The sequence below is a fragment of the Corvus cornix genome, chromosome 14 (assembly GCF_000738735.6).
Source record: "Corvus cornix cornix isolate S_Up_H32 chromosome 14, ASM73873v5, whole genome shotgun sequence".
In the NCBI taxonomy this organism is placed as follows: Eukaryota; Metazoa; Chordata; class Aves; order Passeriformes; family Corvidae; genus Corvus; species Corvus cornix.
In genome coordinates this window covers 7677686-7697166 of record NC_046344.1, presented here as the reverse complement: position 1 = coordinate 7697166, position 19481 = coordinate 7677686, and the positions used below count along the sequence as shown (strand labels likewise).

The following is a 19481-nucleotide window of genomic DNA, read 5'->3' as shown; positions in this document are numbered from 1 at the left end:
TCCAACCTGTTTGTGTTATATAGAAATAACAGAGACATGGAATGGTTTGGGTTGGCACAAACCTTAAAGCTCATCCAGTGCCACTCCCTGCCATGGGCAGGGACACTTTGCACTATCCCAGGTTGCTCCAAGCCCGATCCAACCTGGCCTTGGGCAATTCCAAGGAGCCAGGGGGGTCACAGCTTCTCTGGGCACCCTGTGCCAGGGCCTCCCCACCCTCACAGGAAAGAATTCCTTCCCGGTATCCCATCTGTCAGTTTGAAGTCATTCCCCTTTGTTCTGTCCCTCTACCCCTTTTCCCAAGTCCCTCTCCAGCTCTCCTGGAGCCCCTTTAGGCCCTGGAAGGGGCTCTGAGCTCTCCCTGGAGCATTCCCTTCTCCCGGCTGGACAATCCCAGCTCTCCCAGGCTGGTTCCAGCACAGAGGGGCTCTGGCCCTTGGAGCATCCCATCAATGGATCGTTCCTGGTGGCAGCTTTCCCTGTGCACCCCCTAAACCCCCTCAGCCCTGGGGCTGCTCCCCACCTCCTTGCCAGGCAGTATTCCCAAATCAAGAGCTTTTCTCCTGCTCTGCTCTTTGGTTTGGGACAATCCCAGTGGCTGGGGACAGGCAGGGACAGGACGGGGCAGTGACACCTGCCCCAGTTCCTCCATCAGCCCCGGCCACCTCTGTTACCAAACCCGGGAGGGCTCTGGAGCCGCTCATCTCGGCGGTTTCGGCCGGGGCAGTTCCAGCAGGGCGGGCAGGAATTCTGCCGCTCACACAACAGGTTGGCCGGGTCCGAGCCCCGGGGCCGCTCCCGCGGGGCCGGTCCGGGCTCATTCCTGGAAGCCCCCGGGAGCGCGGGACGGATCCAGAGACCGGAGAGCGAAGGGCAGAGACACGTTTAATACAGCAAATACACCAACACGGGAACTGCAGAGTGCACAGGACATCACAGCCATGCCACAACCCCGGGGCACGAGACGGGCCACAGCCGCGTGGGCAGGAGGGAGCAGGACGGGGACACGGCCCCGGAACGCCCGGGAAGGGCGCCTGGAAAACCTCCTCTGCCGGGTAAGGAAAGTCTCTATTTACCTGTGGTGCTGGGGAAAAGCAGCACACGAAGGGTAGAGTGGGGTGTGGGGGCTCCTCGGTGCAATCACAGGGTGAGCTCGGGGTGCCAGCCCCATCTACATCCCCACGTCCCCACCCCTCATCCCGGCTGTGTTCCCAGCAGGGACCGCTCCCACAGCGGGGCCTCCGGGAACGCCGAGTCCCTCCTGTGATGGGCAAATGTCCCCTGTCACTCTTCAGCACGTCCCGGGCGCATCACCCCGCGGTTCTTTGGCAAACACGTTCATTGTGCTCATTCCCAGCTGCGGGACCTGCCCGCCCCGCCTGGCCCCTCCCGGCCCCTCCCGGCACAGGGGACGGGCAGGGACGGGGCCTGGCAGCAAGGAGAAGGGGCTCCTGCTCCTTCAGCCCACCCCGAGCCCTCTGGCACCAGCTCAGAGCCCTCGGTGCCACCCAGTGCCCAGGCTGGCACCTCAGGCCATCCCCACGCTCCAGTGGTGGCACCAAGCCACGAAAGGAAGGGACACGTGGGACAGGTGATCCAATTCCCCCCGGGATTCTGGTGACTTGCAGGGTGTGTTCATCCACAAGGAGAGGCCTGTGACTTTTTATTCCCCCTCAGGGTGGGAATATCAGTTGTGTGAACCCCATCAGGTGCATTTTGTACGGGATGGGACTGGTGAGGTGACAATAACTCTGGGCATGTGCTGATGTGGTCCTTGAAACCTCTGGGCTGGGGCTGTGTGGCTCCAGCCCCTCTGTCCCTCCCCAGCTGTCCTGTTCTCCTCATTTCCAAACGTCCCCCAAGGGCTGCAGAGGATGAGCAGGATGCAAAGGGGAAAGCAAAGCAGGATGACCAGCAAAGCAAGGGCACTTCCAAGGAAATTTCTTGGCATCTGTCAAAGCTGAGCTCCTGCCTGCTCTTCCCATCAGTTCTCAGCCTTTTTTCAGCTTTATCCTTTTCCTACTGCTCCAGAGCTTTCCCAACTGCCCACCTGAAGGACCTGCCTCCAGGACCCTCTGGAAACCTGCCAGGCAGGAGCCACCCCACAGGACCAACACAGGGACACTTATCCCTCCTCATGTGGGTGAGCAGAAAGGGACTCGTGTCCCCTGACCTGTCTCAGCAGGGATAAAAGCAGGAAAGGCAGTGCTAGTAGAAGGAATAATAAAATCCATTAAAAAAGCTTTGGGCTGCTGGCTCTCCAACCACAGAAGTACTAAAAATACCTCATTCCTGAGACCACCCGTATTTTACAAACCCTAAAAGACTAGATTCTTTTCCTAGAAAATTGAAAAAAGTTTAAAATCCATTGGTATCAACACCTTCACCTTCACCAAACCTTTAAAAAACCCCCAGGTGGGCTGAGGGAGGGAGGGGGCGAGGGGCAGGGACCTCTCCATGCCCATCCCAGTCCAGTTCCACAGGACACCCCGGGACTGCGGGGCTGTCAGTGTCCCCAGGCTGTGCTCCAGCCCCCAATCTCCCTCCTCCCACATGACACAGCAGCTTGGAGGGAAGGGAGTGGGAATGGGGGACACAGACACCAGAGCTGCACCCAACACGTTCTCCCCTCCCTGTGCTGGGCTGCAATTCCACATCCAAGCACAGAGGGGTTCTGGGAATGTCCATGGCAAAGGCAGTGTCTGGCTGTGCCTGAGCCCCAGGACAGGCATGGAAAGCTTTGGGGTCACTCTAAGCTGGAATGTGACACTGACTGTGCTGCTGAGGCCCAGGACTGGGAAAGGCACATCCCGTGGCCAGATGGATGACGGATGTTACAAAATAACCCCACCTCAACCGCTCCTAAAATCTGCCTGATCCCAGCCCAGGAGCGAGGGAAGCCATACAGGGAGTGCAGGTGTGGAGTCAGCGCTGGGCTCCGTGGGGATCCACTGGGACAAGGATGGAGCTGGAAGTGCAGGGATGTGCTTTGTGCTCACTCCAGAGCCCACTCAGCCAACCACTGCTCACACCGCGCCCGCTGCTCCTCCGTCTCCTCCCTCCTGCCTTCGCTCCCCGCTTCCTCCTCTCCGGCAGCACGCTCGGCTTCCCGGCCCTCCTCCTCCTCCTCCTTCTGCGTCCCCTTGTCCTTGAGCTCCTGGATGATGTCCTCCAGCCGCTGGGTGACGTGCTGGGGCACCCAGTTGCTGTCCATGGCGTTGACGAAGGGGTCGGGCGCGCACACCTCGATCAGCTCCTTGCCGGTGGGAATGCGCAGGTAGTAGGCATGGAGCATCATCCTGTAGGGATTGCTGTCCTGCCTCTGGCTGTAGGTGAAGTCCCCCACGATGGGGTGGCCAATGGCGCTGCAGTGAACCCGGAGCTGGTGAGTCCTCCCTGGGGGGAGAGTGGGAATCAAGGACAGGGAATATCTGAATCCCTCCTTCAGGGTGCACCTAATGGCATTTGTCCCCTGAGGCAGAGAACCCTGAGCATGGCAGTTCTCAGCTTCCCTCATCCCTTTCCAGGCTCTGCTCTGTGCCAGAGCCGCCCCTGTCCCCACCTGTCAGTGGCTGCAGCAGCACTTTGGTGACGGGGTCTCCGCTATAGAATCCGTGTTCCAGCACGATCAGCTCTGACTGGCACGGCTTGGGATTCTCACAGCCTGCAACGAGATCCACAGGGTGTCTGTGATCCCCCAGCACATCCCAGGGGGTGTGGGCAGAGCAGGGAATGGGGCTGCTCACCCTCTGTCCCCTCGATGCACATCATGTGCGTCATGCCCTCCGTGGTGTTCTTCCCGATGGCGTAGCGGATCGTCATCCGGCTCTGGCTCACGTGGCCCCTCACCTGGGGGCAGGAACACGGTTTGAAACTGGGCCCTCACCCACCCCTCAATGACAGGAATCATGGAATCACAGAAGGGGTGGAGTTGGAAGGACCTTAAAGTCCACCCATTTCCCAAAACCCAAGTCCTTGTCAGGGACAGGAACACCTTCCACTATCCCACTGTGCTCCAAACCCCAAATCCAACTTGGCCTTGGACACTTCCAGGGATGGGGCAGCCACAGCTTCTCTGGACACCCTGTGCCAGAATTCCTTCCTAGTATCCAACCTAACCCCACCCTCTGGCAGTGGGAAGCCATTCCCTGTGTCCCGTCCCTCCATGACCTCGTCCAAATCCCTTTCCAGCTCTCTTGGAGCCCCTTTAGGGCTCTGAAAAAGGGACTCTAAGATCTCCCTGGATCCTTCTCTTCTCCAGCTGAACACCCTCACCTCCCCCACATTTCCCTCACAGCAGAAGGCCAAGGCAGGCCGTGGCACGGAGGGCTCACCAAGGCCAGGTAGGCTTTGGTCACCAGGCGCTCCTTGAAGCACTTGTAGGCGCTCCCCGCCGCCGCTTTGTTGAGCGCCACACACAGGGCCCCGCTGGTGGAGAAATCCAGCTGGTGGCAGAACCTGGGAAGCACGAGGGTTGAGGAGCATCCTGGGGATCTCAGAAGTGTCCCCAGCTGAGAGCAGAGCCGGGCTCAGTGCCCAGCTGCTCACCTGAAGCCGTAGTAGGTGTCGGGGTCGGCCAGCTCGGGGAAGCGGTGCTTGAGCTGGCTCTGCAGGGTCAGCGTCTCGTACCACATCTTGCTGTCGATGCGCAGGTCCCAGTGCTTGTTGACCACGATGAAGTCGGAGCTCTGGTACAGGATGGACAGGTTGTCGATGGTGCCCGGCTCCATGGCCAGTGCCCTGCAGGGGAGAGAGAGAGGACGGGGGGGATTGGGGTGAGTGGAGCGAGAGCTGCAGCTGTGGGATGGGCACAGCAGTCCCGGAGAGACGGGACGGGCAGGGAGCAGGGCCTGGAGAAGGGATATCGCAGTAGGGAATGGAGATGTACCGGTGCTGCTGAGGTACCAGGGTCACCCTGCAACCCCGCTGTCACCCTGCCCGTGTCCCCCAGCCTCACCGGTGTCACACCATGTGGATGCAGGTCCCACAGCGGTACGGATGCTACAGCAGCGCTACAGCCGCGGCCATCCCGCTGTCACACCGCACGGCTGCGCCACTGTTCCGCTGTCCGGGACGCCCCGGCATCACGCGTGGATGGCCCATCCCTGTCCCGCTGTCACGCGTGGAGGCCCCGCAGCCGCGCGGTGCCGCCTCTGCCCATCCCCACGGCGGCGATCGGCCTCGCCCCCCTCCCCGCTGCAGCCCAGCCGCGATCGCGGCGGCTCCGCTGGAGGGCACGGCACGGAGGGGACGCGGGGCGGGGACACGCACGGCGGAGAGGACGCGGGACAGGGCTGAAGTGACCCGGGACAGGGCGGAGGGGACCCGAGACAGGGCGGAGCTGACCCCGGACACCGCTGAGGGACCCGCGGCGGCGCCCCCGCTGCCCCGGCCCCGCCCGCACCCGCAGCGCCTCCCGGCAGCGCTCACATCGCGTCCAATCAGCGCCGCCCCCGCTGCGTCCGGCCGCGCGCCGCGCCCAATCAGCGCCGGCCCCGCCTCCGCCGCGCGCGCCGTGGCCAATCAGCGGCGGCTCCGCGGCGCGCGCGGGCGGAAGCGCGGCGGGCGCGGGGCCGGTGGCGGCGGCAGGGCGGGTGCGGCCCATGGCGGACGCCGAGGCCGGGGCCGAGGATGGAGCCGAGGATGGCTTCTACAAGCACTTCGCCGCCGAGCTGGAGGTGCTGGCCGAGCTGGGAGGTGGGCGCTGCTGCGGCGCTGAGACCGGAGGCGGTTGCGGCGGAGGGAGGGAGCGGGCGGGATCGTGCTTTGCGCGCCCACTGCGGGTTCTCTCCGGTGACCGGCCCCGTGGTCTGGCCCCTCTTGCAGATGAGCCATCCCCACCCGCCGGACCCAAAACCTCCCAGTTCCGGGGCAAAAGGCAGCCGCCGGAGGAGCCCGCCTCCCCCGGGAACTCTCCCGGGGACACCAATGCCAAGAAGAGGTACCGGGACTGTGTCCCGGCCGTGTCCCCGCCAGCACCCGAACCACGCAGTAGGTTTGGCCCGGTTCCCCCGGTGCTGCTCACCCCTGTCCCCCCGCCCCGAGCGGTGCAGGGTGCTGGAGCATCCCATGGGTGCCACCGTCCATCAGTGATGCTTCTCCCCTTCCTCCCTCCTGGTCTCTCCCAGCCCCGAAGCCGAAGCGGCAGCGCCTGGAGGCTGTTAAGAAGCTCGATTTTGGCGCAGACGATGAGTTGGCTCCGGATGTCTCCTGGGATGGTGGCCCAGAGGCGCCTCTTGCTCCCCACAATAGCAGGTTGGCCACCCTGAACCGCATTTTTAACAGGAGCGAGGGAAAGGGCCCTTGCCCTACTGAAGGAATTGATGTTTTCCAGCTCGAACCACCTGGAGATGAGTGGAATGAGCCCCCTGCAGACCACACCACCCTTGGAAAAGAAGAGGGTCCTCAGGAGACCCCCCATCCTGGAGGATTACATCAACGTGACGTCCACCGAGGGCACCAGGGTCTTCCTGGTGCTGCGAGATGATCTCTGCAGGACAGGGGTGGAGGTGAGGAGGGATCAGAAGGTTGGGTTTGCTTCTCTGTGGCCTCCAGGTGGTTGAGGAGGGGCTGTTTGTGCTGTGTCCTTGCAGCTCCCGGATTCCCTGGGCTGGAATGCTCGCAGGCCGCTCCACTTGCTGGGCGTGCCCTTCTCCTACCTGAAGGAGCAGGTGGATGAGGAGGTACCGCATCTCCCACTGACCTTCCCCGGTTCCTGCCACCCCTGCTGGCCACGGGGCTGGCTCCCAAATTCCTGCTCCCCCAGCTGTGGATTGGGGGCTGTCTCTGACCCCCTTCTCTGTGTTTGTGCTCAAGCGTCGCAGGCAGGTTCTGGAGGCCTCCCAGCAGCTGACAGAGATCATAAACAGGTGAGGTGTTGGGATGAAATCCCACTCCAATCCAGATTTGACTCCCAGGTGCTCTTTCGGGATCAATTTTGGGGACCTGCAAGAAAAGGAGCCTTTTTGCTCTTATCACCCCCAGCTTGGGGAGTCTGGGTGGAATTCCCAGCCCTGCCGTGACTCCCTGGGTGGTTGGGGTAAATTAATTCCTTCCTGCAGCTGCCTTGGGAGCGAGCCCAGCACTGAGAGCCCGGATCCCAGCATGGACACGGATCCAGCAGCCGAGGAAGAATCTGCATCCCACTGCCTCTGGGTGGACAAGTTCATGCCCCGGCGCTACATGGAGCTGCTCAGTGACGATGTGAGGTGCTGGGATAAGTGGGGCTTGGGATGGGTGGGGTTGGCACCTCTGTAACTCTCCTTTAATGCCATGGGATCAGGAATTGGCTTTAGAAGTGCTGGCTGGAGGGCTGTGTCCGTGCTGGCCCTGCCTGGGATCAGTCCTGAGTCCCTGGCAGGTTGGGATGGCAAATTGTCACTGGAGGCTGTGGATGTTCTGACTAAAGAAACTATGGAATGTGACCAAAATGAGACAAAAAGGATTGGGAGGGTTTTAGCCAGGAATTGTTGGCTATTTTGATTTTTTTTGGGAATAGTAAAACTTTTGTAGGGAATCAGGGACAGCAGGGATGGGGCTGATGTGACTTATCCCGGATTTCCCTGAGGGATGGGGGCTGAGCTGGGAAGGGAAGCATTCCCACATTGTCCCAGGGAGATGCCAGGTGGAACCCTGAGCAGCCTCCTCCATGAAGGAGAGCCTTCCTCTGTCCTCAGCCGGATTTTTTCCAGTGTCCATGGATTTTCCTTGCTTTCCTTCCCCCCCCACAGTACACCAACCGCTGCCTGCTGAAGTGGCTCAAGCTGTGGGACACGGTGGTGTTCGGCAAGGACAAGGCTCTGAAGAAGGCCAAGCCCAGCCCTGCAGCTCATCCCCAACTCAGCCATCCCAAGGAGCATCCCAGCAAGTGGAAAACCAAGGTCCAGCTCACAGAGGAGATTCTGGAGGCCGAGCTGGACCAGCACAAGAGACCCAAATACAAGGTGAGCAGGAGGGGACGTCGCTGTGGGTCCCTCTCCTGCCACCAGCTGAGGAGCAGGCTCGTCCCCTCCATGGAGGATGCCCTGCCTCACTGCCTGCAGGGGTGACCTCCCCTCTGTGCCACAGGTGGCCCTGCTCTGTGGCCCCCCTGGCCTGGGTAAGACCACGCTGGCCCACGTCATCGCCAGGCACGCGGGGGTACAACGCTGTGGAGATGAACGCCAGGTGAGCCCTCGGTGCCAGGTGAGCCCTGGGTGCCAGGGGAGCCCTGGGTGCCAGGTGAGCCCTCGGTGCCAGGTGAGCCCTGGGTGCCAGGTGAGCCCTCGGTGCCAGGTGAGCCCTCGGTGCCAGGGGAGCCCTGGGTGCCAGGTGAGCCCTGGGTGCCAGGTGAGCCCTCGGTGCCAGGTGAGCCCTGGGTGCCAGGGGAGCCCTGGGTGCCAGGTGAGCCCTGGGTGCCAGGGGAGCCCTGGGTGCCAGGGGAGCCCCGAGTGCCAGGTGAGCCCTCGGTGCCAGGGGAGCCCCGAGTGCCAGGGGAGCCCTCGGTGCCAGGGGAGCCCCGAGTGCCAGGGGAGCCCTCGGTGCCAGGGGAGCCCTCGGTGCCAGGGGAGCCCCGAGTGCCAGGGGAGCCCTCGGTGCCAGGTGAGCCCTGGGTGCCAGGGGAGCCCTGGGTGCCAGGTGAGCCCTGGGTGCCAGGGGAGCCCTCGGTGCCAGGGGAGCCCTCGGTGCCAGGGGAGCCCCGAGTGCCAGGGGAGCCCTCGGTGCCAGGTGAGCCCTGGGTGCCAGGTGAGCCCTGGGTGCCAGGGGAGCCCTGGGTGCCAGGTGAGCCCTCGGTGCCAGGGGGAGCCCTCGGTGCCAGGTGAGCCCTGGGTGCCAGGTGAGCCCTGAGTGCCAGGGGAGCCCCGAGTGCCAGGGGAGCCAACGCCTGCTGCTGTGTTGGAGGTGATGCTGTTCTGGAGGTGATGCTGTCCCAGGGGTGATGGTGTCCCTGGGGTGATGCTGGCGGTGTCCCCATGCCCGAGGTGTTCCTGTGCCACACTCACCCATCCCCGTGTCCCCTCACAGTGATGACCGCAGCCCCGAGGTGTTCCGGACCCGCATCGAAGCCGCCACCCAGATGAGGTCGGTGCTGGGCTCCCACGAGAGGCCCAACTGCCTCATCATCGACGAGATTGACGGTGCGCCCGCGGTGAGCCCGGCACACCTGGACTGACCCCTTCGGCATCAACCCCTTAAATACCACCCCATTAACAGCTTCTGCTCTGTTCCACGGGCAAGAATCCATCCCTTCCATCTTTGTTTTCCCCCCAGGCCTCCATCAATGTGCTGCTGGGCATCATCCAGCGGAAGGATGCGGAGGGCGAGGCGGGCGCGGGGCGGCGGCGGCGGCGCGAGGGGGGAATCCTGCTGCGGCCCATCATCTGCATCTGCAACGACCAGTGAGTGTCACCTGCCTGGGGGGGACAGGGACACCGGACCCTGCCCCCAGACAGGAGGTGGCTGCTGGTGGTGTCTCTGTTTGAGTGGAGCTCCTCACATCCTGGGGTCAGTTTGGGTCCCTCAGGATAGGAAGGACGTTGAGGGGCTGGAGCATGTCCAGGGAAGGGAACGGGGCTGGGAAAGGGGCTGGAGCACCAGGAGCAGCTGAGGGAGCTGGGAAAGGGGCTCAGCCTGGAGCAAAGGAGGCTCAGGGGGGACCTTGTGGCTCTGCACAACTCCCTGACAGGAGGGGGCAGCCGGGGTGGGGGGTCGGGCTCTGCTCCCAGGGAACAGGGACAGGAGCAGAGGGAACGGCCTCAGGCTGGGCTAGGGGAGGTTCAGGTTGGATATTGGGAAAATTCCTTCATGGACAGGATGGTCAAGTATTGAGTGGACCAGGCTGCTCATGGCAGCATTGGAGTCCCCATCCCCGGGGGGATTGCAAAGCTGTGTGGATGTGGCACTTAGGGACATCATTTCATGGTGGCAGTGCTGGGAGAACAGTTGGGCTCAGTGCTCTAGGCTTTTCCAACCTAAGTAATTCCATGATTAAGAATGGAATTCCCTGCTGGGCTCTCTCAGACCCCCGTGTTTCCCTCCCCCAGGTACGTGCCCGCCCTGCGCCCGCTCCGGCAGCAATCCTTCCTGCTCAGCTTCCCTCGCACCGCTCCCTCCCGGCTCGCCCAGCGCCTCAGCGAGGTCTGGGGTGTCCCAGGGCCCCCCTGTCCCCCTGGCTGAGTGTCCCCTCCCGCTGAGGCCTATCCCGCTCCCGCAGATCGCGCTCCGGCAGGGAATGCGGGCGGACATGGGCGCGCTCCTGGCGCTCTGCGAGAAGACGGACAACGACATCCGCTCCTGCATCAACACCCTGCAGGTACTGGGGACACCGGGGTGGCCCTGGGAACACGGGGATGGCCCTGGAAACATGGCCATGGCTCTGGGGATACAGGGATGGCCCTGGGGACATGCTCCTGCTGCAGCTCTGGCCTCACACTGGGACAGAGGGGATGAAACTCCCTTCCAGGCAGATCCCTGAAACATCTGCCCTGTCCCCTGGGGTGTTTTTAACCCTACACGTAGAGGAGGAGGGGGGTCGCTGTGTCCAGCTTTTCCCAGGGGCTTTGGGATCTCCATGCCTTCGCTCCTGTTGCAGTTCCTGCACGGCCGAGGGCAGAAGGAGCTGAGTGTGCAGGTGGTGCAGACCATGAGGATCGGCCTGAAGGACCAGAACAAGGGGCTCTTCTCCATCTGGCAAGAGATCTTCCAGCTCCCCAGGGCCCAGAGGTAAAAGGAGGGGTTTGTTAGATCTGCTGAGTGCTTGGGGGGGTGGTATTCCCATTTCCCAGAGAAGCTGTGGCTGCCCCTGGATCCCTGGAAGTGTCCGAGGGAGGCTGGATGGGGCTTGGACCAATGTTCTATAATTCCATGACCTGCAAGGTCCTGGAGAGCAGCTTTTTGAGGAGATTTGTGTCCATCATAGAATCCTGGAATGGTTTGGGTTGGAATGGAGCTTAAAGCCCACCCAGTGCCACCCCTGCCGTGGGCAGGGACACCTTCCACTATTCCAGGTTGCTCCAAGCCCTGTCCAACTTGGCCTTGGACACTCCCAGGGATCCAGGGGCAGCCACAGCTTCTCTGGGCACTCTGTGCCAGGGCCTCCCCATTGTCACAGGGAAGGATTCCTTCCCAATATCCCACCTAAACCTTTCCTCTCTCAGTCTAAAGCTTTTTTGCCACTCCACTTAGCTCCCAATAATTCGGCATTGGCATTGCCTCCAGTGCAGTGTCCCAGGATCCAAATATTCCTTACTGGCCCCTTCAGTACTGGGAAACCCTCAGCTCTTCCCTTCGGGCTCTCCCCAGGCACAGGATAGGAATGGACCCCTCTTTGCCAGCCCAGCTCCTGCTGGGGGATGAGGACCTGTCACACCCTGGGGGCTCAGCTGGCTTCAATTCCTCTTCCCACCGCTTCCACCACATCCTGCACCTCTCCATCTCCTCGGGAGAGCAGGAGAAGCTGGCCCAGGTGAGGGGGGGAGCCGGGTGCTGGAGCTGAGCTCAGCGGGAAGCTCAGAATCCCAGCGAGGTGCTCTGCTGGAGCACCCTCCACCCTTCTGATCCCAGATCCGCTTCCAGGGCCTGTTTGAGAACTTCCTGAAGATGAAGGTGCGGGATTCCAGCCTGGGCTCCGTGTGCCTGGCCCTGGAGTGGCTGGGCTTCTCCGACCTGCTGGGCCGGGCGGTGCTGCAGGGGCAGAACTTCCAGCTGCTGCGGTACCTGCCCTTCCTGCCCGTGCTGTTCCACCTGCTCTTCGCGGCCACCTCCATCCCCCGGCTGGCCTATCCCAGCAGCCAGCACGAGGCAAGTCCAGCAGGGCAGGGTGACAGCCTGGCCACAGCTCTGCCCCTGCAGGGACACCTGGCTCAGCTGGCCCTGCCCTGTCCTGTCCCTAGGCCCTGGCCAAGCTGACCCAGATGCAGAACCTGGTGCTGTCCATGGTGTCGGGGATCGCGCCCAGCGCCCGGAGCCGTGCGGGGCAGCAGGCGCTGGTGCTGGAGGTGCTGTGCCTGCTGCTGGACATCATTGCCCCCAAACTGCGGCCTGTGAGTGTCCCCAGCCTCTGTCCCTGCTGGGGGCCCTGCCTGGCTGCTGTGACCCCTCTGCAAACCCCACCCTGATGAGCGATCCCGGATCTCTGTCCCAGGTTTGGGGTGGGTTTGATGTCACGGTGCAGAAGCTGGAGGGAAGCTGAGGATGGGGTGCTGAGGTGCCCAACTGTGGGGAGGGGTCCTGGGCCCCACCTGGGGTGGGCTTGGCTGAGCAGGGCTTTGGGGAGGTGTCAGAGTCACCCCCACCCGGGAGAGGGTCTGTCCCTGCTCTGGGAAGGATGTGTGTCCCTGAGAGGGAGCTAAATTTGATCTGGGTCCTTCCTCACCCAGAGACAACTGTGCTTGGGCTGTTCGGGGTTTATAAGTTGTCTGCTGTCCCCTGGCCAGGTTAACACCCAGCTCTACAGCCTGAAGGAGAAGCAGCAGCTGGCTGAGCTCATCAGCACCATGCTCACCTATAACCTCACGTACCTGCAGGAGCGCCTGCCTGAGGGCCAGTACACCTTCAAGCTGGATCCGTGAGTCCCAGGGCTGGGGAGAGGGTGTGGGAGTCAAAATCCTTCCCTGGGAGGGTGGGGAGGCCCTGGAATGGAATTCCCAGAGAAGCTGTGGCTGCCCCTGGATCCCTGGAAGGGTCCAGGGCCAAGTTGGACAGGGATTGGAACAAGTGGAAGGTGTCAGGGTTGGAGCTGGATGATTTTAAGATGCCTCCCAATCCAAACCATTCCAGGATTCTGTGACGATTCTCAGGAAGGAGTTGGGACTCTGGGCTTTGCTGCATGCCCAGTGTGATCCAGCTGCCCCATCACTCCCTCAGGCTGAGGCCGAGCAGGTTGAGCTTTAATGGATTCAAGGGAAGGGAGCAGTTTCCTTTGTCTCTGACCAGAGGAGGGGCTGGTGGCAGGACAGGGCTGACCCACCTGGGCACATCCCAGTGGCACCTGGGAGTTGTGTCCCAGCATCTCTCTGGCAAACACCTCTGATGTCACCAGCAAAACCTGTGGGGTTTTCTTTAAAACTTTTCAAATCATTGGTGTGACAGCTGATTTCTGATTGGGTGCAGAGCCCCCTGACACGGGGCTTTGCTCCCTGCATTTTAGGGGCAATAATGGTGAATGAATAGTGAATAAATAGGGAATAATCAGGGAATAAATAGTGGATAAACATGAAATATTGGGAGCTGGCAGAGGGACTGGTTGGTGGCTCCTCAGTGCTGGGGATGCTGAAACAGGCCTAACTCCAGACCTGGTCCCCCAGCCTTGTTAAGGATCCCGCTGCTCTGACGATCCCAAATTACTGTTCCTGGCTGGATTCCCATTAAACCTGTCCGCAGGGGCACCTCGGGGTGGCTGTGAAGGTCGTGTTGCTGCTGTGCCCATGGGCTTTTCAGGGCAATCTGTCCAGCACAGACCCTCTGCAGTTCCCTCTTTCTGCTTTCACCCAGATTCCACCCCTGGAATCCCTCCCACATTCCCATTCCCGCAGTTCCCTGGCTCTGCACGGGGGAAACTGAGGCAGCATGGCTGGAATTGCACTGGGATGTTGGGAGGGACAGGGCTGGGAGGTGCTGGGGCTCCCAGGCTGCACAGTGCTGGGTTATTTTCAGTGTCAAGTCCCTGTTCCCTGCAGGAATGTGGAGGCCGTGTGCCGCTTCCCAGCGCTGCCGGCCCGCAGGCAGCTCAGCTACCAGGCCAAGCAGCTCATTGCCAGGGAGATCGAGCTGGAGAAGATGAGGAGGACGGAGGCACGGAGCCTGGGCCAGGTGGGGATTTCCAAAGGGGTGGCAGGGCTGGGGATGTGGAGAAAATCCTTAGGGATGTGGTTTTTTCCAAAGCAGTTGGTGGCTTTGGCTCCGTGAGTGGAAATCCAGGATTAACCCCCCCGGCTGCAGCTGGTTCCCTGCACAGCTGTGCTGGGCTGCAGGTCTCAGCTTTTTGCAGGAATTCTGGAGGCAGTTAAAGCTTTGAACCTTTCCACTCTCCAGTGAGGGCTGTGAGGAGGTGGGAATTTTAGGTGGGAATTTTCGGCTGCGGTTTGTATTTATCCGTGTGGGAGGTGAACTCTTCCCTGCCTGCTGCACTTCCAAAGGTCCTAAAGACCCCAGGAGGACCAGAGTGGCTCTGCACACTGCCCTGGAGGCAGGAAAAGATGGGAACAGGTGGAAAAGGTGGAGAAACATCCCAGGTGTAGCCACTGCCTGCCCTGCCCTGGTGCCAGCGGGCTAATTAATCCCTGGGAGCCCCTTGGAGCAGGAGAAGGGCTCCTGGGGGATGTGTGGGATGAAGAGAAGCTGCAAAAACATCTCTGAAGGCTCCTTGTTTACATGTGGAGTCCCAGGGAATGGGCCTTCAGCTGGGGGTGATCTCACGAGGCACAAAATGATGGAAAAATCCATGGGATACTGCAATCCAACCTGGCAGCAAGCAGGGCGGGCTGGGATGGGGGTGGCAGATGCTCAGTGCCCAACCCTGGAGCTCAGACACACCAAGGGGAGCCTCATTCAGGTGTCTCCTCCCTGCAGGATCCTGGGAATGGCCTCGGGGAGGAGCGAGGGGACCCGGAGCCAGCAGGGTCCCCCAACCACCAGCAGCGTCTGGAGCACATCGTGAGGAGAGCGGCGCTGCACGACAAGGTCAGGGCTCCACTGCTGCCCCAGTTCCTGCCCCAGTTCCCACCAGCCCTTTCCCGGGCTGCCAGACACTCCCTGGCTCCACTGGAATTTGGTTTTTTTAGTCCAGTTTCCTTTAATAGCCCAGCTCAGCTCCGTGTGTCCCATCAAGGCAGCTCTGGGATTGGGGTGAATTGGATCTGGGTGACATTTTGGATGCGTCCTGGGAAGTTTTCGTGGTGGGGGGAGGGAAGAGCTATGGAGATTTGGGCTAAAATAGCTGAATTTGGGCTCTGTGGGAAAGCAGCTTGGAAAAGCTGCTCTGGAATGATCCCACCCTGGGGATCCTTGGGTTCCAGGAGAAGCAGGGATCATTCCCTGGCACTGCCCCTCTCCAGGGCTCAGCTGCCAGCCCTTTCCTGAGTGTAAAACCCCACACGAGCCTTCAATTTTGTCTTTCCCACAAATTTGAATGCCGTTTGCATTCCCAGCCCGCTGGCCCTTCCTGCAGGATTTACATTTAGCTCCTGCTCGCCTCAGAAGTGCCTTGGGGTGGCTGAGCCTTGCCCAGGAACGATCCTGCCATGGTTTTGTCCCTCTCTGAGCGGGAGCTGCCAAGTGCAGGTGCTCCAGAGCCAACTCCATTCCTGCTTTTTGCTTCCCACAGCCTGAGACGGATTTTTTCGGGAGGCCACTCCAGCAGAAAGAGGCGGCCACGGCCCCGGGTGGGTAACACAGGTGGCCTCAGAACTGGGTGGGTGGCACAGGGGACAAAGGGGGTGGCAGGTGGGTGGCACAGGGATGGGGGTCCCAGCCCCAGATGGGTGGCACAGGGACAGGGGGGCCCCGGGTGCCACTGGGGGCTCTCCCCATTCCCAGTGCCAGGAGCAAAGAGGGGCTCCTGTCCCTCAGCCCCAGCCCCAGGGGACAGCAGCGGTGTGGTTGGACACACAGACACCAGCACAGCTGGCAGGGAGTTCCTGTGGGCAAATCCATGGATTCTGGCCCCAGCCAAAGGGAATTTTGGGTGCTGGAGGCTTTGCAGGATTTGGGATATGGAATCATCAGCTCTACCCTTCCAAGCCCTCTCCCTGCTCCCCAAATCCCCCCTCTCCAGCCAGGGCACAGCTTGTAATTTTAAGGTTTCCTGCACATTTTTGAGGTGGATTTTCCTCATGCAGCCCCTCAGGTGTCCAAGGAGGAGTCCCTGGAGAGCCAGATGGGAAAGGCCGTGGGGAAGAGTGACGTCTGGTTCCGCTTCAACGAGGGCTTCTCCAACGCTGTCAGGAGGAATCTTTACATCAGGGACCTGCTCTAGCAGGGCTGGGGGGGAGCCAGGAATTCTGGAGCTGAAAGTGAAGGGATCCGCTGGTTTTTGGCTTTCTAACCCCTGGCTGGGGTGTATGGCCATGATCTTGGTGTAGAGTTTTGTATTACCCACTTATTTTGTTTAAAAAAAGAAATAAAATATCTCTAAAAAAATTCATAATGAATTATTGCTCTGTTTATTTCATTAATAAAGCTTGAGGTGCCCGATGTGCCTGTTTTACTGCAAACTGAGATCCTACAAAAGTATCTAAAAATCACTGAAAAAGGGGTTTTTTTATAAAAAGCTTCTTTACAAGTTGCAAAATCTGCCTTTTTTGGTGGCAGAAGTGCGAGATGAAACCCCAGCAAACCTTGGAGCAGCCTTTGCTGTGCTCCTGCCCCATCCCAGGGGCCTTTCCCCATGTCCCCCCCATTTCTAAAACCCCTTCTAGGACTAAACAAGAAGAAACAAGGTGAGGGCAGGGTTTTTGTTCAGGTTCTCATGTTGGAATTGGAACTAACTAATGGAAAATCCCCTCAGCAGGGGGGAGCCCTCAGAGGATGGTGCATTTGCCTTTCTCCACCCAGGGGTTGTTCTTCATCAGCTCCGGGTTCAGGAAGGGATCTTCAGGAATGCCGTCCTCGATCCACTTCACAAACCTGCAGAGAGGGGAGGGAGGGTGGGCACAGCCCCAGGGGGGTTCAGGGCAGCCAAGAGGGGGATTTGGGGCCGGGGTAAATCCTGCTCTGGTGGGGGGAAACCTGGGATGGGCCCTGATCCACTGGGAATGATGCTGGAGGGGGGGGGGAAATGGGGTGTTCCCAGCTCTGGGACACAGCAGGGAGGGAAAAGAGCCATCCATGACTTTGGTTTTGAGTCTTGAGCTCTGGAAAGCTCTGGAAAGGGGGGATCTGCACCCTGGGGGGCTGCTGGGGTCACCCACGGGTCAGGAGGTGCCACAGTGCTGCCACATCCCAGCCACCACTGGAAAGGGGTCGGCACAGGGGGGCTCTGGGGCCAGCAGGGGGGTTCTGCCCCTGGGGCTTGGAGGGTTTAGAGATCCATAAAGGGAAAATCTCATCTGGGAGCACCCAGGGCTTTGAGGGGGGATATTGGGGCTGGATTCGGCTCTTGGGGACACAGGGATGGGAGGGAGGGTGGGGAGGAGAAGGGAAGGGGAGCAGCCACTCACTCAGGTATGGTCTTGGAGGACATCTCCCTCTTGTAGGCCAGCTGGTACTTGAGGCTTTCCACCTCTTTTTTCCACTGTGGGAGATCCCACTCGTCCATGGCGCTCTCCGAGGGCTCCGTTGGGCTGGGAACAGGGATTTTGGTGCCTTGTCCTGCCCTGATCCCTCAAGTCTGCACCCCAAAGGATCCCCCAGGATGGGGACAGCGTGGCCCAGGCTCTGGGGGAGGTTTCCAACCCCGCAATGGAGCGGCCAAAGGCTCCAGGAGCTTTTGGGGTTGTTTTGGTTGAGTCAGAGTTTGCCCGGTGCCCCTCTCATGCAAAACCCAGGGACTGAGCCAGATTTGACTGAAATTTGGGTGGTGGCATGGCTCGGGGTGGGGAGCAGCAAACAGCAGCCAGAGGCTGTTTGGGAACGGGGGAGTTTGTCCTTTTCCTGCCTGGCCACGGCTCTGAAGGGACCAGGAGGGATTTGGGGCATCCACACGCTGGGTGATGAGCCCTGGACACGGCTCACGGGGTGGCCAGCGCTGATTTGGGGAGCAGAGCAAACCCGTCTGTATCCCCCACCCCCTTGCCCCCAGCAGTGCCCCAGGGGGAGGACGGGTGTGATGGGGAAACTGAGGCACAGAAGCTGGGGGGACAAGCACCTGGCACCCTGTGCCACCCCAAAAACTGGTAGCACAAGGGGACCTTCCCCAGCCCGGGGTGATGAAGCCCAGGGGTGCCCCAGCTCCGGCAGAAGGTCAGGCAAGGGCTCGAGGTGCTGGGAAGGTGAAATCCTGTCCCGGGCACGGCTCCATCCCAGCCCCGCTCCATCCCAGCTTTGGCATCCCCCAGAACTCCAGCCGGGAGCGGGATCAGCCCCATGGCCGCTCCGGCCTCCCCGGGAGCAGCACCCCGATGCCGCTCCAGCCATCCCGGCAGATTCCCAGCGCGTCCCGCTCCCACCTGTGTTGGGAATGCCGGCAGCAGAGGCAAACGGGGCCGTGTCCGCCGGCCTGGCCCTGCCCGTGCTCCTCCCGCGAGCGCTTCCCTGGCTCCTGGCGATCCCAAATGCTCGGGATAATCTATTAATGCACGGCTGGTGCGGCTGGAGCCGGATAACGGGAGCGTCCTCCCCCCGCCGCTCCCGGGGGATTTGGCTCCGCTGGAGCGCCCCGGATGAAGGCACGTCCTGGTACGCGGCGGCCGGGCTCCGGAATTGGGTTATCCCGGCTTCCCCACGATCCGGAGGGACAGGAGGGAAGGAGGGGATGGGTGTGGGACACCCCCAGGGAGGCCCCGCATCCCTGCCCGCATCCCTGCCGTGGCTTTCCCTCTCTGCTGCCCCTGGATCTTGTGGTTCTTCCCACTTTCCTGGTGCTGGAGGAGCTGGACAGGTTGGACAGGGGCTGGGAATAAAAAAAGGGAACAAATAAAAGAAGGAGAAATGGCAAAAGGGAGCAGTTGGGGCTGAACATCTGGCGGGTGAAAGGGAAGGGGCAGTGCGAGGGGAGAAGGGCAGCGTTACAGAATTATTGACGGGGGAGTTGTAGGGAAGGACAAAAACCCCAGAAGAGTTGGGAATTGATTAAAGCCAAATAACTGATGGGAAAACAGAGGTGTGACATTCCCCCCTCCCCCCTCCGCCCCCCCATTAACGTATTGAAAATAAACTTTGGGTAAAAGTTGTTGCTTAAAAAAATCCCAAACAAGGTTTGCACAAAGCAAACCCCACCCAAATCGCCCCCAGGGGAATCAATATGTGATATTTATATACCTATAAATCCTATAAATACGCATTTAATATAGGATTTTGTGTCCCCGCATCACACCTGGGCTGGGTTGGGCTAATTCCACCCAAACCAGCTGGGGCTGGATTCCTGAGGGACCAAATTCCCTGGGGGCAGAGATGAAACAAGGGTGAAATATATATAAAAAATAATAAAAATCATATACTCTATATTATATGTAAGATTATATGTATATATAACTACATATCTATAAATGTGATAGAATAAGTAATATCATAATATATATATTTTACTATAACATATTTTATATATATAAGAGAATCATAGAATCAAGGAATGGTTTGGGTTGGTATTTTTATTATAATTCTATTTTTAATTATATATAATTCTATTTTAAATAATACATATTTTATATAATAAGTAATATACATATTTATATAAATTATATTTTATTTTAGTATATATAATAATATAAAATATATGTGCATATATACACACATACAAAGACCAGAGAGTGTATATATATATATTTATATTTACACATACACATTTTATATATATATATATATATATATATATATAATATAAAAAATATGTATTGCAGTGGAAAATA

General features: G+C 59.7%; 3 protein-coding genes across 4 annotated transcripts; 1 reads left to right on the top strand and 2 right to left on the bottom strand.

Moving 5' to 3' along the window:
* Positions 1 to 868: 868 nt before the first annotated feature.
* RPUSD1 (RNA pseudouridine synthase domain containing 1) lies at positions 869 to 5457 on the bottom strand. 2 transcript variants are annotated; one of them, XM_039560583.1, is made up of 6 exons: positions 5431 to 5457; positions 4549 to 4740; positions 4335 to 4458; positions 3747 to 3849; positions 3563 to 3664; positions 869 to 3396 (listed from the first exon to the last, which is right to left on the bottom strand). In XM_039560583.1, coding segments are annotated over exons 1-6 (924 nt in total). In that variant the 5' UTR covers positions 5433 to 5457; the 3' UTR covers positions 869 to 2995. The 2 variants fall into 2 exon arrangements, with proteins under 2 accessions (XP_039416517.1, XP_010390602.2); XM_010392300.3 differs by lacking the exon at positions 5431 to 5457 and adding an exon at positions 4958 to 5419.
* Positions 5458 to 5565: 108 nt separating this feature from the next.
* CHTF18 (chromosome transmission fidelity factor 18) lies at positions 5566 to 16120 on the top strand. Its single transcript, XM_039560529.1, is given in 23 exon segments — positions 5566 to 5697; positions 5827 to 5991; positions 6129 to 6255; positions 6335 to 6509; positions 6594 to 6683; positions 6817 to 6869; positions 7062 to 7203; positions 7731 to 7943; positions 8068 to 8136; positions 8138 to 8166; positions 9004 to 9127; positions 9250 to 9377; positions 10023 to 10116; positions 10193 to 10291; positions 10571 to 10701; positions 11281 to 11443; positions 11554 to 11778; positions 11871 to 12020; positions 12414 to 12544; positions 13656 to 13788; positions 14548 to 14658; positions 15302 to 15359; positions 15816 to 16120. Coding segments are annotated over 23 exon segments (2841 nt in total). The 5' UTR covers positions 5566 to 5603; the 3' UTR covers positions 15953 to 16120.
* Positions 16117 to 18315, bottom strand: GNG13 (G protein subunit gamma 13). Its single transcript, XM_010392301.2, has 3 exons — positions 18084 to 18315; positions 17136 to 17258; positions 16117 to 16602 (listed from the first exon to the last, which is right to left on the bottom strand). Exons 2-3 carry the CDS (start codon positions 17231 to 17233, stop codon positions 16497 to 16499), a joined length of 204 nt encoding a protein of 67 aa, XP_010390603.1. The 5' UTR covers positions 17234 to 17258; positions 18084 to 18315; the 3' UTR covers positions 16117 to 16496.
* Between the last annotated feature and the right edge of the window lie 1166 nt (positions 18316 to 19481).

What these genes read in the sequence shown, in the direction of transcription:
- RPUSD1 (XM_039560583.1), bottom strand. An exon ending in GACACCTACTACGGCTTCAG is followed by an intron (nt 4,459 to 4,548) that starts GTGAGCAGCTGG and finishes CGTGCTTCCCAG; the next exon opens with GTTCTGCCACCAGCTGGATT. An exon ending in CCAAAGCCTACCTGGCCTTG is followed by an intron (nt 3,850 to 4,334) that starts GTGAGCCCTCCG and finishes TCCTGCCCCCAG; the next exon opens with GTGAGGGGCCACGTGAGCCA.
- GNG13 (XM_010392301.2), bottom strand. Translation starts at nt 17,233, where the DNA reads ATGGACGAGTGGGATCTCCCACAGTGGAAAAAAGAGGTGGAAAGCCTC. An exon ending in TCCTCCAAGACCATACCTGA is followed by an intron (nt 16,603 to 17,135) that starts GTGAGTGGCTGC and finishes CCCTCTCTGCAG; the next exon opens with GTTTGTGAAGTGGATCGAGG.